This window comes from Montipora capricornis, chromosome 10, assembly GCF_036669925.1.
Source record: "Montipora capricornis isolate CH-2021 chromosome 10, ASM3666992v2, whole genome shotgun sequence".
Lineage (NCBI taxonomy): Eukaryota > Metazoa > Cnidaria > Anthozoa > Scleractinia > Acroporidae > Montipora > Montipora capricornis.
Window position 1 is genome coordinate 47,201,422 of NC_090892.1, and position 15,000 is coordinate 47,216,421.

At 38.5% G+C, this 15,000-nt stretch overlaps 2 protein-coding genes across 2 annotated transcripts in view; one reads left to right on the top strand and one right to left on the bottom strand.

The window, feature by feature from the left end:
- Positions 1-1,538: 1,538 nt before the first annotated feature.
- LOC138019959 (ras-related protein Rab-22A-like) lies at positions 1,539-6,771 on the bottom strand. The gene is made up of 7 exons (XM_068866935.1): positions 6,578-6,771; positions 6,373-6,452; positions 4,849-4,930; positions 4,647-4,718; positions 3,344-3,454; positions 2,880-2,985; positions 1,539-2,154 (listed from the first exon to the last, which is right to left on the bottom strand). Exons 1-7 carry the CDS (start codon positions 6,638-6,640, stop codon positions 2,015-2,017), a joined length of 654 nt encoding a protein of 217 aa, XP_068723036.1. The 5' UTR covers positions 6,641-6,771; the 3' UTR covers positions 1,539-2,014.
- Positions 6,772-6,813: 42 nt separating this feature from the next.
- LOC138020935 (probable tubulin polyglutamylase TTLL9) overlaps positions 6,814-15,000 on the top strand; it is an 18,782-nt gene continuing 10,595 nt past the window's right edge. Inside the window, exons 1-8 of the mRNA XM_068867824.1 lie at positions 6,814-6,842; positions 6,940-6,980; positions 7,080-7,169; positions 9,075-9,209; positions 9,312-9,423; positions 10,432-10,517; positions 13,790-13,823; positions 13,913-13,978. Of these exons, the coding sequence (XP_068723925.1) occupies positions 6,822-6,842; positions 6,940-6,980; positions 7,080-7,169; positions 9,075-9,209; positions 9,312-9,423; positions 10,432-10,517; positions 13,790-13,823; positions 13,913-13,978 (585 nt within the window). The 5' untranslated portion in view covers positions 6,814-6,821. The remainder of the gene's footprint in view (positions 6,843-6,939; positions 6,981-7,079; positions 7,170-9,074; positions 9,210-9,311; positions 9,424-10,431; positions 10,518-13,789; positions 13,824-13,912; positions 13,979-15,000) is intronic.

The window sequence follows — 15,000 nt, forward strand, 5'->3', positions numbered from 1 at the left end:
GCATACAGCATGTTGACAATACATTCACACATGACCTGGAAAGGAGAATAGTTAATTAAAGGCTCGCTTTTATTTGTTTGTTTTTTGCTCTTACCAAGATACAAAAAAACATGACAACCTTTCAAGCCTTAAGAGCAGATCTCCCTATTCTGAGGCTGCTTTTAACATTTAGAGAGAAAACAAAACAAATTAATTGCAAAATTGAGAGATTCAACCCTGATAGTTGTGATAGGTAAAAACTCTTGACACCCGGAGAGGTTGCAAAAACCACGGGCAACCCAAACTCAGAAATTGAATGCTGAAACGTCCGACACTCAGATTTCCCGATTTGGGTACTTGAGGCCTTTTCAGACTCTTTGGGCCGAACGTTGTGAGTTTGGGTGGCCTGTTCTCAAACTACAGTATTTAACCTGGTGGAATGCTTAGACTGTGTCGAACACTTTGCCCTAGTTAAAGATAAAAGATTTCCAAACTCTTAATATTTTACTACATGGGTTATTATGTGATGGTAAAGGTGCAGAACTACCAGTTATTTGACCCACGACCAAACTAGTTTAAGGCATTGGTCTATTCATAAACTGTTTTCAAAGTTTATACAGACTGTATATCAGTTCAGGTGCAATTGACTAATGTGATAGGTGAAAATGGTGCTTGTGATCTACAATATGAAATTTCAAGTTTCCAGTACTTGCACTTTACTGCACAATAAAATAAACAGTCCACATTAATGATTTGCAATTCTGATACTATCATGGGCAATAATTAATTATTTATATAACAGGGTCACTTATTTTGTAAATTATATTGATTTTCAAATCCTCATTGAGAATTTCCAGTGCGAAATTCAATTTATGTGAAATTAAATAACAAATGAACACTACTATTTTTCTTATAAAATAATATAAATCAATTTCAATGAAATGCTGATACATCTTTGACTGTTGTTTACTCTCAGATCACAACCATAATGTCTACACGAACAGACCTCACATTCACTTAACCCTTTCAATAGACCTTTTTACCGATACAGCGGTCATTTTGATTTCTATTGTTCTGAATAGCTATTATGGGATGCCCAGGGGGCAAATACATATTAATTTGCCCCCTGAGCATCCCATAATGTCTTTGGAAACAATAGAAATCAAAATGGCCGCCGTATCTGCAAAAAGGTCTATTCCAAGATAGAAACGTTCATTCTCCTAACTAGTGCCACAGATTTGTTTGTTGGGAAGTCACGAGAATTTGGTGTAACATCAATATCTGACCTTTTAAGCAATCTTGACCCCAGAGCTCTTCTCTTAACTGAGGGAGAGAAATGCTCTGGGGAACCCTGAAACAAAGTATCTTCTCATTGGTTTTCGTGAAGAACAATCAAAAGCATGTCTAATTGGTACATTCATGTTCGCATGAGGAGTGAGCAGGTGCCGTAAGGTTCAAATAGCCAAATTTTGGCTATAAGAACAGTACAGCGCATGTTCCAGAGTTTCCCAGAGCCTTGGGTCGATCTGTGGCTCTGGTGACGAGAATAACCTCTTAAGCTGATGATACAGTAATCTTCATTCTCAATACTCATCTGACTGGCATTTCATTGAAATTGCGAGGAGAATTTATACATTGGTAACTCATGGGAGTCAGAGGGTTGAAGTAAGAAAACCCTTTTGTCCACTTGCATCATCTTAAAAGAAAGCATTATTTTTCCCTGTATTTAATAGATCTCTGAGGGTTGATGAAACCCTATTGACAATTTTTAAGACAAAATAATTAAGAGACATAAACTACATAATTCGACCAGAAGCATCTCAAAACATTTTAAACAACACTATCTAAAAGTCTTGATTTCATTTTCAAGCTAACGCAATCTTAGCTATTATTGTTTTTAACACTAGGGTACTACCCTACCCTGTCTACACGAGAAGAAGGGAACAGGACTCATCATTAATGATATGGGTTAGAACACGTTTGAGGATTTATGAAGTGGATTGTTGGTATACAAAACAGGATGAATCCCTTCCATTCAATATTCTGATGTTGGTGATGATGGTGGTCTTTCGGAGCAGCAAGATCTCTTTGGATGTTGTTCTTCTGCTTGTTTTGGTTGCAAAAGAGAGTTCCTCCCAAGTGGAGCTTCTGCTTGTTCTTGGGGGAGTCTGCGAGCTATGGACAGGATAATAATAGTCTGTTTTAAATAACCCACAACCTTTTATTAGTAGAAGGGATGGCCAATATCCAAGTCTTTGGGCTAATCCTTGGCAAATAACTGTGCTATATTAACCCACTGACTCCCAGGGGTTCCCCATTGACGAGTTTAATTGTCTGGCGTTGGACAGAGTAAAATACTAAGTCTAGCTGGTTTCAGCCGGTTTGGATGTCAAAGGGTTAAATGAACCTATTATATAATAATAATTATTATCATTATTATCATTTGGTAAGATATCATTCTTAATAAGAACTTTAAAAAAAGAAAAAAAAAAGAATTTTATCATCATAATTATTATTACATATTTTAACCTGATAGTCTAGGAGGCTACAATTTACTCTCAAAATCTTCCAAACTACAGATTCTTGAATGTAGATTCCTCACTATTTTGTATTGGTTACATGCGCCATGTATTAGTTTTAAATAGCACTGCCAAATTTCATGTTCATGTTTCATACTTTTCTTTGCTTGAAGAGAAATACATGTAAACATGGGTTTTCTGATATGCAGAATAACTTATGCCTCAAACTCAATTACCTAAATCTGTTCTTTCAGAGATCAAATATACCAGAGAGAGCACTTGAGAGTTGGAGTAATAAAATTAATATAGTATTGTGCATGGTACATCGTCTACAACAACCTGGAAAAGGTTGTGCATGTATGATCAGTGAATGGCACTCACACAACTCTTCAAAGAGCCAGTGCACATTTTTGTTTGTGCGAGCACTTGTTTCCACAAAGATTGCTTCCACGCTACTTGCAAATTCCTCTGCTACTTCCTCCAGAACCTAAGGAGTATGATAGAAAAACAGAAAAGTACTGACAACCACTGAAAAAGTGAAAAGGCCCTGATCAGCTGACAAAGCTTGAACTAGCTTAAACTGTCACCGACACATGACAGTCACTAGCAGTACCATCTGCATTATTTGCGGTTGTCATTGTCATCATTATTGCTGATACGGCCACAACATTCATCCTTATCATCATCATCATCATCACCACCTCATTGCCTATTGGTGCTCTCAATAATAAATTGATTATGATGGTCCTTTGTGATATTTTGGAAATGAATACATGGAATGTACCACGTTAACTGGTTCTTGGACATGTTATGGATTAATGATACTTTATGTCTTTCCAAATTACCTCCCTTTGATCAGCTTTATCGCACTTGTTCCCAGCAATAGCAATAAGAATATCAGGTGGACCATAACGAGTTAATTCTTTGATCCATGTCTTTAATGCATGAAATGAACTCTGAAAAAAAAAACCAAAACAGTGAGCCAACATTGAGAAATCATGGGATTGTTATGTTACTTGATGGAGTAAAGGCAATTTGCAAATAATATTGGCATCTAAATTTGGATATCAAGTGACCAGGGAGGCGTTTCTCGAAAGTCCCGAAACTTTTCAGGCATATTTTGGTTGACATAAAACGCTGTGTACCTTCAAAAGGGAAACGTTTCAAGTCGTCAAACTTTGTCATTGTTTTGCTTTCTAAGGTCTTGAAAACACGTTCAAAGATTCATCTTTCATAATAAGCAGATTTCAGTTTCACAAATGGCTTTACGGGCCTGAAAAGTTTTAAGGGCTTTTGAGAAGCAGGCCCCAGCTCCCAGTTTGTTTGATAGCTCAGTTGACAGAAAAGTGCAGTACTGAATCACATGGCCATGAGTTTGAGCCCTGTTAATGTATGGTTTTTTCTTTTCAGGCTTTCTTCACAAAAATGGTGGTGACCTTCAACTCACATATGTTTTATGCTGTTGTCAAAATAGGCCAAATATTGCTTGATGAACAGGAGAACAAAAAAAAATATTTAGAGTGCCTAAGGACATTAAATCTTAACCACCACTAAAAAACAGGATTAATATTATCTGGGGCCTGGCTAAGTGGGGAAACGTTTGGTCAACAAAACCTTTTCACATATTTTAACATTAACAACTCCATCGTTAGTTGAGGTTGGGTGTCTGAGACATCATGGAGATTCCACTATTGGCAACCACCTCATAGATGGAGACTGCTCCCATGGCTGGTAAATCGTGGTAACCCAGTCATGAGCTCCCATGCAGCACAGCAGACAGGCACCTGTCACACTGATAAAAACAGTGGAAAAATGGAGGGGAAGGTAGCATAGGGGATATAACCACTAAAAAGAATCCACAAACACTTTGTCCACTACACAACTACAATACCATATAGTTATGCCGTACAGTACACAAGTGCAAGAAATCACGGCCCATGCACCGACCTGACAACACCGCTGACCACAACGCTGACAAATAAGTACTCCTGTTGTTAACTCCATTAAATTACATTAATTTTAACTGCCTTATAACATTTTTAGCTCCCACAAAGCCTTAACTTCAAATCACTTAACTTTGTTTATGGACCAACCGTACATGTCATTGAGTGCATTTTTGCATTGCAAAATAGAAAGAAATCAACTTACATCACTTGTAATATCATATACTAAAATAGCTGCTGCTGCATCTCGATAGTACAGTGGAGCCAGACTCTTAAACTATACAAAATAAAGACAAATTATTGCTTAAAATAATATTTTCTTCAACTGAACTTGATGGCATACTATAATTTTACAGAAAATATCAAGTATATCTCCAACTCTGGGCAAGTGAGTCACTTGAACCTACTCTCTCTTGTCCAGCAGTGTCCCATATATTAAACTTGAAAGCTTGATCTCCTACGAGCATCATTTTTGTCATAAATGCAGCTCTGAAATAAATTAATCAGGATACAAAGTTAAAGTTGAAGAGGCATTGAGGCCCAGTGGTTAGGATGCTTGCCTTGAGATCCAGAGCTTGTGCGGTGCAAGACCGATTCTGACCACTCATTGAATTTTATCCCCGTAGTCCCTGTTTCAAATTCTTGGCTGCACTATTGTAAATAGCCAACTGATTTGCCTCCAGCCAGTTGGGATTCTTAACAGTTGTTGTTGTTCTGTTCTGTCATTTGGTTGATTGTGTTTCATTAGCCCAGAAAAGCCCCTATCATGTATGGTGAGTGGTCAATTAAGTATGTATGTAACTATGTAAATTGTTTACTTGACCTTGTTATTGTTACAAAAATTGTACAATTTCTACTGATCACGGTGGGAGTTTTGCGAGTGATGGTAATGATGATCTTGGTCACGATAATTAAGAGGAGGGGGTGAGACCGCACTACAGAAAAACCTGGCTATCATTTGGTGCTGTGACAGCTTCTATTATCTGTAAGTCTGAAATATTATTTCCTGTTGTTTAGTCTTTTGTTTTTGTTTCGGGCAAGTCACTTCATCATATATCATCATACATCTTTATTTACCCTCGGATTTTTAGAGTAGCTTGGTGTAGCTAATATCTCCGAGCATTTACCCTCCCAACCATGATACACCACAGAAGACAGACCACAACACCAGGAACTACATGCCCTACTCTTTACGACAAGTGTGCGGGTTCTTTAACGTCCCACAGGATTATGAACATTCAAGGGTTGTGAGACGGGACCTCCGGCTTATCGTCCGTATCCGAGAAGACTAGAGAGTCTAACCGTTTGCAGATGTAATTACATAGGCAGCACTTTCTCCTCAGTTATTTAAAGACCCTGAGTGTTGGTCCGGCCGGAGTTGAACTCACGACCTCTCGCGTAACAGCCCGGTGCTCACCCAACTGAGCCACCGGTGCGCTGTGGTGAAACATGCTATACCACCATATCAAGGTGCACATTATTTGCTGCTGTAGACAGCCCCCTCAGACTTCACTGCTGCACCAACTGTGCTCTTACTCTCCCCACTACGTAAACCTCACTTCAAAACCACCATCTACCCAACTATGATCAGAAATGTCTGCAAGCTGCTAAAAATTAGAAAATGGTTTAACCTTATATTTGGTTCAAATTTGTTCAAACTAGTTCAATTTTTATTTTTCCTTTTTTCCAGATTATGACAATGAATATTAGACAAAGAAAAATGACAATTTAACTGCTTTGAAAATTTTTATACACCAAGAAAAAAAAAAAATCACAACAGTGTTAAGTCTAACTTCATCATACATGTATGTATCGATTGAAATAGCGTGACTACAGGACATATCTGCCGATTTTAAATTTTCATGAATTCGGCAATTTCAAGCTTATTGTCTAGTCCAAAATTAAGTTATTATCGCTGTTAATATTCTCACCCAATGGTGGGCGGCGAAGAAGCATTGAATGAGTCAGAGACAAAGCGATGAACCAGACACGACTTGCCGACACCCGCATCCTATAAAGCAGGCAAGACCGGTCATTTGTTAGTATCACTAATATTTGCCAACATTTTGAATAGCTTTGCAGGAACATTATACAGCTGAAAAGTATGGAGACTGAGCTTCAGTTTGTTGTTCATACCCCAAGAAGACAGAGCTTTATCTCTCTGATGCTCCCCCCGGGAGTTTGGTAAGCTCGATGCATCTCTGTTCGCGATCCCTATCAGTGTATCCTCTTTGTTAACACACATCCATTTTCAATCGAATTTCCATGGAAAGTAAAGTTGCAAAATATTGCGTCGGACACCCATGTCAGGTCATCTTGAGAGGGGGCCTGGACTGGTTCGGAATCTCAGTGCATTGTGGGACATACAGAGATTGCGAAGATGGCGGCAAAACGGGATAAGGTATCGAAGGAAAATAAAGTAAAATTTGAACTAAATTTATTCGGATTTGGTTTTCTGATTTTCATTTCTCTGACAAAAATTATATGATACTTTGCAGCAAACGTTACTTAACTGGAAGCCTGTCCAGAGAAAGCCGTTGTAAGTAGCTAAGCCTTAATACTCTCGCAAATTGTTGATAACAACTCGTTACGTATAAATGAACTTGACTGATTTGTTTCATTTTTATATAAATTTAAGTGACAACAGCCGGGTGATTCGCTTCAAGTGTTCTCTACAGAATACCATTTTGGATGTTCTTCGTTCCAAGGGATGGACAGAAATTAGAGAGTGAGTTCTGAAATTTAAGATCAAGGCTCGATCGCGATCATTATTTTGGAGAGATGTTGGATTTTTCATGATATGCGGGCCGTATTTTAGAAGGTGCATGTAGACCTGAATTTGTTGATTGGCTGTATCCATTGTTTGTTAGGAGAAAAGAGACACAGTTAAAATTGATCAACGAACAAAGAAATCATTCCAAGTTTTAACAGTGTTCATAACATACTGTATGACCAAGACAAGTATTTCCTGGGCAATGGGTTAATTAGGATTTGCCTCCCTCTAACTCCCATCCCTTTATTATCCCATCTACAGAACCCCTCTGTATGTCTATGGATGCTGTTCTCATGAAACAAACTTGTTATGACTTTTATGTTGATGAGTCTTGCCTTGGCCACGTCAGGTAGCCAACCAACAAACTATCCTGGACAAAAGGAATGGTCCATACCCTCTACCAAAGCACCTCTCCAACCCCACCCAACATAATATTGTTGGCCCAGGAAATGGCCCAGTTATCTCAATTGTGTCTCTAGAAAACAGTTCTTTTAGGTATGGAGAAAGATGAAAGATATATATGAAATACATCATATATTATTGCACTGCGGGTATAAAATCAAATGAAACCATGTTGCCTCGCAGTTATGAGTTCAAACGCTGTTGAAGTCCTGAAATTCTTCAGGCTTCTCGACGCAACTGAAATTTGCGCTCATAACTGCGAGGCAACATGGTTTCATTTGATGGAGAAAGACGTTAAATTCTACCTGGAAGACAGGCTGTCCAAGGTTATAGACCACTTTTATAAATGGTGACCACATTTACATTATTTTGTACTTATGTTCATTAGACCTACCTGCCCTCAGTTTGAAAAAAAAATTAATTTGAAATTTGCTTGTCATAGCAAGGTTAGACAGGCTTATTAGCATTAAAATAATAGCTTAATAATAGCTTAAAAGGCTTTTAAGATTTTATAATTTTGGCTGCTGAAAGAGGTCTATGCTGTGGCATTGTTTTGTACAGTAAACAGACTAACTTATTTATCTTTAAATTATGAGAAACTATTGACATCCTCGTATCACGTCCTCTGTGTGTGCATTAAAAACTCGAGAAAGATCCAGCCCCCAGTTGTCATGATGACTCAATTTCATTTTTCATTTTTATCCCTTAAGGCACAAGCCTGTTTTTATCCCCTACTACTCAATTATGATGTTTAAGTTTAATAAATTCATAGATAGATAGATAGATAGATAGATAGATAGATAGATAGATAGATAGATAGATAGATAGAATAGGGTTGAATTACGTCATATTTACAGAATAAAAGATTAAATAAAAATTAATGTAATATATACATATAAAGAAAACATCTGAAGTCAATACATAATAACTAAGAACTAACATTAAATGGATCTTGAAGTAACTAGTTAGTAAGAAATCATAATTCTTAAAAAAGGGTAAAACATTTACGTCGTGAAAACCTTAAGTGCGTAAAAACTATAAAACTATTTCAAAATCTGTCTGCCATGAAAACCGGATTGAACTGGCCTGCCTTTCAGAGATTATACTGCTTAGCATTTTGTGGGGGCAGCAAATTCCTGGGCTTGCTGTCTTTGTTTTCTAAGATTTTCTTGAACAGTTTGTCTTAACAAATGCTTCATCATACAGAAAACATGGGAAAATGATATGCATTGCCCTCTTTTGAACTGCCTCTAGCTCGCGAGAGAGATACACAGGTAGACCATCATGAAAAACTGGGCAATCCATGCATGTTCCGTGATTGGGCGGATGCAAGTCCAATAGAACTGTACTAAATTCATTAGGGCCTAGAACTGCGCGCTTTAATTGAGAAAAACAAAACATGAGTTTCCTAGCTTTCTTACATGTAACAACTTCCTTAATGTGATGGTTCCATTTTAGATCACTCAACAGCCTGCACAATAGTTGTTATTGGGGATGCAAATGTGGTTTTTGGCAATGCACTAGGATTACTACCAGCTTGGGTACCCTGTGGTTTAGCAGCACCCACTTTCACACTATGAAAGAAAAAAAATGGTAATTGGGTTAAATTGTTAAAAATATGTCATTATATTTGGGAGGATTGAAAAAAGATCCAGGAATAGATGTAGAGGAAAACATATTTTTATGATTTAATAGGGAAGGTGAATGGGATTTTTATTGGTGCGATGTTGGATGGATGAGAGAATTCTTTGATCATATGTACATGGAAGAACATGTCAAGATCTGCCATTTTAGGAACCACTACGAGGTACAAATGGGGATATGAATTAGTACTTAGTTGATAGCTCTTCTCAGGGTCTTTCCTATGGTGGCTCCAAAGGGACATACATTTTCTCCACTCGTTTTTTTTCACTTGTGACTTACTTACTACTCAGCTGCTACTTTCCTGCGACTTAGGGCACGTTCGATTGACCCTATTCCGCAATAAGAATACGTGGAGTGATGATTAAAACGGTATGTTTTGCACGTTTTGAAGCTGCAAGGATGATAAAAATATGTTTAACATAGCATTTTAGAAAATGTTTGACAATTTTAATGTGAATCTCCACAAAAACGAAGGATTTCCAACTTTCGGAATACAGTCAATCGAACACACCCTTAGTTGGGTTAGGGTTAGGATTAGGCCTCCCCACCCAGGGCCCCCCTACACATTTTAACATTGTAATTAGCCTAATCCTAACCCTAAGTCACAAAAAAGGAGCAAGTAGCAGCTAAGTACATGTAGCAAGTAAGTCTAAAGTGGATAAAAAAAGAGTGGAGAAAATGTACAATGTATGTCCCTTTGAAGCCACTGTACATTCCAGGGTAAATGAAACACATCATTGAAATGTGTCATTGAATCAAAAGACAACAAATCTTTGAGAATCCAAAATTAGTTGGCTGTTTTAGAAACACAGTTGGTCAGTACCCAGTGATAAGAGGGGAACTTGAACCTGGGAACCCGGCATGTGTTAGGCACCCAGCTCACAACTTGGCCTTGGCCTTGGCCTGATTTACATAAATGTTTCTTTCAATTTTCCCAGTTAAATTGTCTTGAATCAACAAAAATAGCTAGTGTACATTAACACTTCAATGCTGCCGTTGAATAAGTCACATATTTGCAGATCATATATTTTTGCATATTTGTCAGATCTGTATCACATTTACAAACTCAAGAGTTCGTAAATGTGATACAGATCTGCTGCTCATATTGTATTTATTACTTACAGGGGCTGTAAAAATAAACTTTGAATTTTGTTTCTATTTCTATCCATAGTTGACTCGAAAAAACCTCATGGCTAAGAATTTAAAAAGACTCAAGAAACAGTTAGAAAGAGAGTATGGAAAAGATGAAGCTGCAAAGTATCCTTATAATCTATATTCCGTGGTACAGTATATGCAACAAGATAAATAATTATTATGTTGAGATGAAGATGAACTATAAATGAAAGGTTTCCCAAGGCATGCACAGTTGTTTATTTTGTCCATCAGTGGTGGGACACTGAAAAATGCAGACTGCAGACTGTGCAGACCGTCTGTAAAATGAAAATTCGGTTAACCTGAACTAGGCCTAAATAACATTCAGTAAGCCTAATTAGGCCTAAATAATATCCAGGTTAGCCTGTTTACATTTAGCTCTCAATAATAATGTGGGCAACATCATATTTTATCCCTGGTCTGCACGGTCTGCACAGTCTGCAGTCTGCGTTTTGGCATGACCGATCAGTGGTGAACATTATGCAAAGATTTGTATAACATATTAATGCCCTCTAGGGCAATCCGTTTAAACTGTTTTATCAGGGGTTGTTTTTTCTCTCTAGGGGAGCAGGAATAGCATAGTGGTGAGAGCACAGTTTGCCACCCACCAATGTGGCCCTGGTTCGATTTCCAGACTTGGTGGCGCTGCAGGTGTTGCCTGTGTTTGTGACGCATACAATAAACAGAGAAGAGATAGAGATGCCTAACTTTATTCTGAAGGCTTCTAGAACTTGGGCATTTTACAACATGGCATCATGCAACCATTCCTCAAGCCTCATTCAGAAGCTACATTTATAATGTTACTGTGGTCATCACCACCATTTTCAACTTAATTGTTTAGTTCTCTAAACAGCCTGGAGCTTACAATGTTATTCCTGAGTGGACATTACTCATGGCTTGTCAATGTAATAATAGTAATAATTATTTTTACCAGAAAATTTAAGCAATTGTCTCTTATAGTCACCTGAAAAATTCAGGTGGCTCCAACACGATTTGAACCTGTGACCTCTGCGATATCCATGCAATGCTCTACCAACTGAGCTATGAAGCCACACAGTTGGGAGCAGGTCAGTTTGTTAAAAGAGCCAGGATCACTTCAAATTATTTCATTCAGAAATAATAATGCCAAATTGTGATAGCAAAACCGTACCAAAAAGGCAAGCCTGGTTCATCATCAACACTGACGAAAATTGGCCAAAGCTGAATACTACGCCAATCTATTCGACGAAGTGAAAACCGCTGGCGCTTACTGGAGACTACTAAAAAAACCACCAAGAACTACAAAAACAATCAGCCCTGTCAATTAAAGAAGGGCGATGGAACACTTACAACAAATGACACTGAAAAAGCAAACCTACTTAAACAGATATTTCTGCACCATCGCCACAAACCTGATTGGTCCTGCGGGCGAAAGCCAGCCAATACAGGTTTGCAGCCGGGAAACAGACCTGCAGACTTCACAAATATAACAATTAGACAGAAGGAAATTGAATACAAGATCAGTAAGCCAAAAGGAAACAAAGCAACAGGACCAGACGGAGTGCCAGAACGACTTTTGAAGTCTGCGGGGAGGCCAATCGCTTTATCTCTCAAGAGAATATTCGAACACAGCACCAAAGCTTGCATGCCACTAGTTCAGTGGAAGATAGCCAGGGTCAGTGCAGCTTTCAAAAGAGGAAGACAGGACGTACTACAGACCACTCTCTATGCTTAGTGTCCCAAGCAAGTTAAGCATGTGTTGCAAGTAACATCATTGATCATGTGGTCACATGAAATCTACTTGATTACAGACAATGGGCCTATAAGAAGGGAAAATCGACGGAAAAGCTACTAGTACAAATAACAGAGAAGTGGAGGATAGCAGTGGATAGGAAGCTACTGGTGGGAGTATTGTTTGTTGATTTCATTTAAGTCTTCGACACTGTGTCGCACAATATATTATTACAAAAGCTAAATGATCGTGGAATCAGAGGAGATATATGGATGTGGCTGAGCCACTACCTTACAGAACGAAGACAATTTGTCAGAGTGAACGGACGCAACTCAGACACACAGTATATACCGCACAGTGTACCCCAGGGCTCAGTTCGGGGACCTACATGTACCTTATTCTCCCTCTTCACAAACGACCTCCCAAAGTCAGTACGTTCAGCAGAAACTTACTTGTATGCAATCGATACAACTCTATACTGTGTCGCAGAAACCATCGACGCATTAACAAATAAACTCAATAATGCCTTGGCAGACTTGAACAAATGGTGCGATAACAATCAATTGGTACCACAACCGGACAAGTACAAGGCAATGATCATGCAACGGCAACCCTTCATTGGATCAACCTGGGCTTTGCGTCTCGGAAACAACACCATAAATTGGACAACATCAGAACCGCTTCTAGGAGTGCATATCGACAATAAGATGACCTGGCCAGATCCCGTTGCAAATATCGCAAAGTCTTTTGTGTCTAAACTGAGTCTGCTTCGACGCATGCATTACCTCCCCCGAAAGCAATTGGAAGACTTTTATACAAAAGTTATATTGCCATCGGTCACATAAGGCCTAGTTAAACTGTTTGGGGGTCGTGCAACAAGACACACTTCAGCAATCTGGAAAAACTACACGCTAGAGCTGGACGTATCGTGTATCATGGGACACCAGTACTGCAGGCTGGAATGGTGCCAGGATATATCTGTGATTTAGTCAAGATTAGAAAGCACAAATGTTACTCCCTGAGATCTGCTAATGAGCCACTACTACTGATGGCACCTACTGTAAAAATGAGGAAAACACTAGGAGACAGAGCATACGTGACTGCGGCCCCTGCTGTCTCGAACAAACTCCTGAGCTACATAAGATCTGAACAGTCTATAAGCAGATTAAAGACATATCTTTTAGACAAGCTTTTGTCTGTTTAGAAAACAATTAGCTATGCAGACTATGTATGTTCTGACATTACTTTGTTTTTAGAAATGTCCAATGTGTTTACTATTACAATCAATAGGTATTTTATTAACATAACAAAATTTGTACCGGTAACAAGCGCATTTGATTATATCCATATCCTATTTTGCGCCTTATATAAGTATTAACAGAGACCCATAAGGGTTGAAACGTGTAACGGCCCCTTGTGTGCTTGGAAACAAGCTTCTGAATCTTCAATTTTCAAAGTACCATATTTGGAACAACAAGAGTGAGGGGCTTCCAAATATGGTACTTAGCACTGAAACATTCAACCAATCAGTTCGCACTGAATATTCAGAAGCTGTGAACGTGCGTTACACGTTTCAACCCTTATGGGTTTCTAGTATTAATTTATTATGTTTTATTGTGTCAAGTCTCTATTGCCATTATCGTTTCTTTCCTTGACTTTGTACAAGATGTGACTTCTTTCCAACTACGTTTGAGCTTCCGGTAAGTTTGAAATTAGTTAACTTTTTCTGCATTTTTTAAAATTCAGAAATGACTAATTAATTTTCCCTGACTGTCAATGCTTACTCTAGATGGAGTATCATATCTTTGTGGAGGAATTTAAAAGGAACCCTGGTACAACATGGATAATGAAGCCTGTAAGTTTTCACAGCTATTATAATGTGTACAAGTATACAGAATGATTTGAACTTAATTAACCATTAATATTTATTTCAATAATAATATTATATTGACAAGGTTGGGTTAGGTAGAGTTAACATATATTTTTTAACAATCTGCAACATTAACCCATTGACCAGTTCCTAAACTGCCCCCAGTGGACAAAACTAAAATCATCTAGCTAGACAGAGTAAAATCTACTACAGTGTACAAGTCTTACTCCGAGGAGTCAATGGGTTAAAAGGGGGCATAGTTTTTGATTGGTTGTAGGGTTGTTTAAAATCCACTGACTCCTAAACAGCCCCTGGCGCAATAGGCTCGATTTGCAGCCGTTTTGGGAGTGCCGTTAACATCCTCCTCCCAACGAACAGGTGGATCACTGGCCTGCGTCGTTTGCATGGCCGTGACGTAGCACCTGTCGCAAATTGTATGTTGTATTCAGCCAACTGTATTTTGTACTTGGCAGGCAGGCGACTTTTTGATTGGTGGAAAATGCAATTATTGGCTGGACCCATGTGGGCGGAGTAACGCAGCCGCACACAACGGCTGGTCAATCGAGCCTCCTGGCCCCATTGACGAGTAAAATATACTTAAGGGACACTTCTAGGAGTCCATGGGTTATTAACCTTTAAGCTAAATTAACAATTGCTGTTAACAGTTCTTGAGTGCTAGTAACAATATTAAGTAAAGCTACGATCCTCGCAGTTATTTGCAATTGCATAGAGAAGCCTAAAAATTTCAGGACTTCAACGGAGTTTGAACTTGTGACCTTGCAATACCGGTGACAACGCTCTAACCAACTGAGCTGTGAAGCCATTGATGTTGGGAGCTGTTCATTTGTGGGTTTAAATGTTCCCATGAAGAATGAATCGATGAATGAAGTGATATATGAAATGAATCATATGTTGAACTGTAGATATGAAATCAAGTGAAGCTATGATCCTCGCAGTTATGGCTCTCTATGCTATGCAATTGCAAAAATTGCGTTCAACTGCGAGGA

Bases quoted from the DNA above. Each gene is read 5' to 3' on its own strand.
- LOC138019959 (XM_068866935.1), bottom strand. From the start codon at position 6,640: ATGCATCGAGCTTACCAAACTCCCGGGGGGAGCATCAGAGAGATAAAG. The intron at 4,931-6,372 runs GTGAGAATATTA...AATTTATTTCAG, and splicing joins TCTTCGCCGCCCACCATTGG to AGCTGCATTTATGACAAAAA. The intron at 2,986-3,343 runs GTAATTTGGAAA...CATACTCCTTAG, and splicing joins ATAAAGCTGATCAAAGGGAG to GTTCTGGAGGAAGTAGCAGA.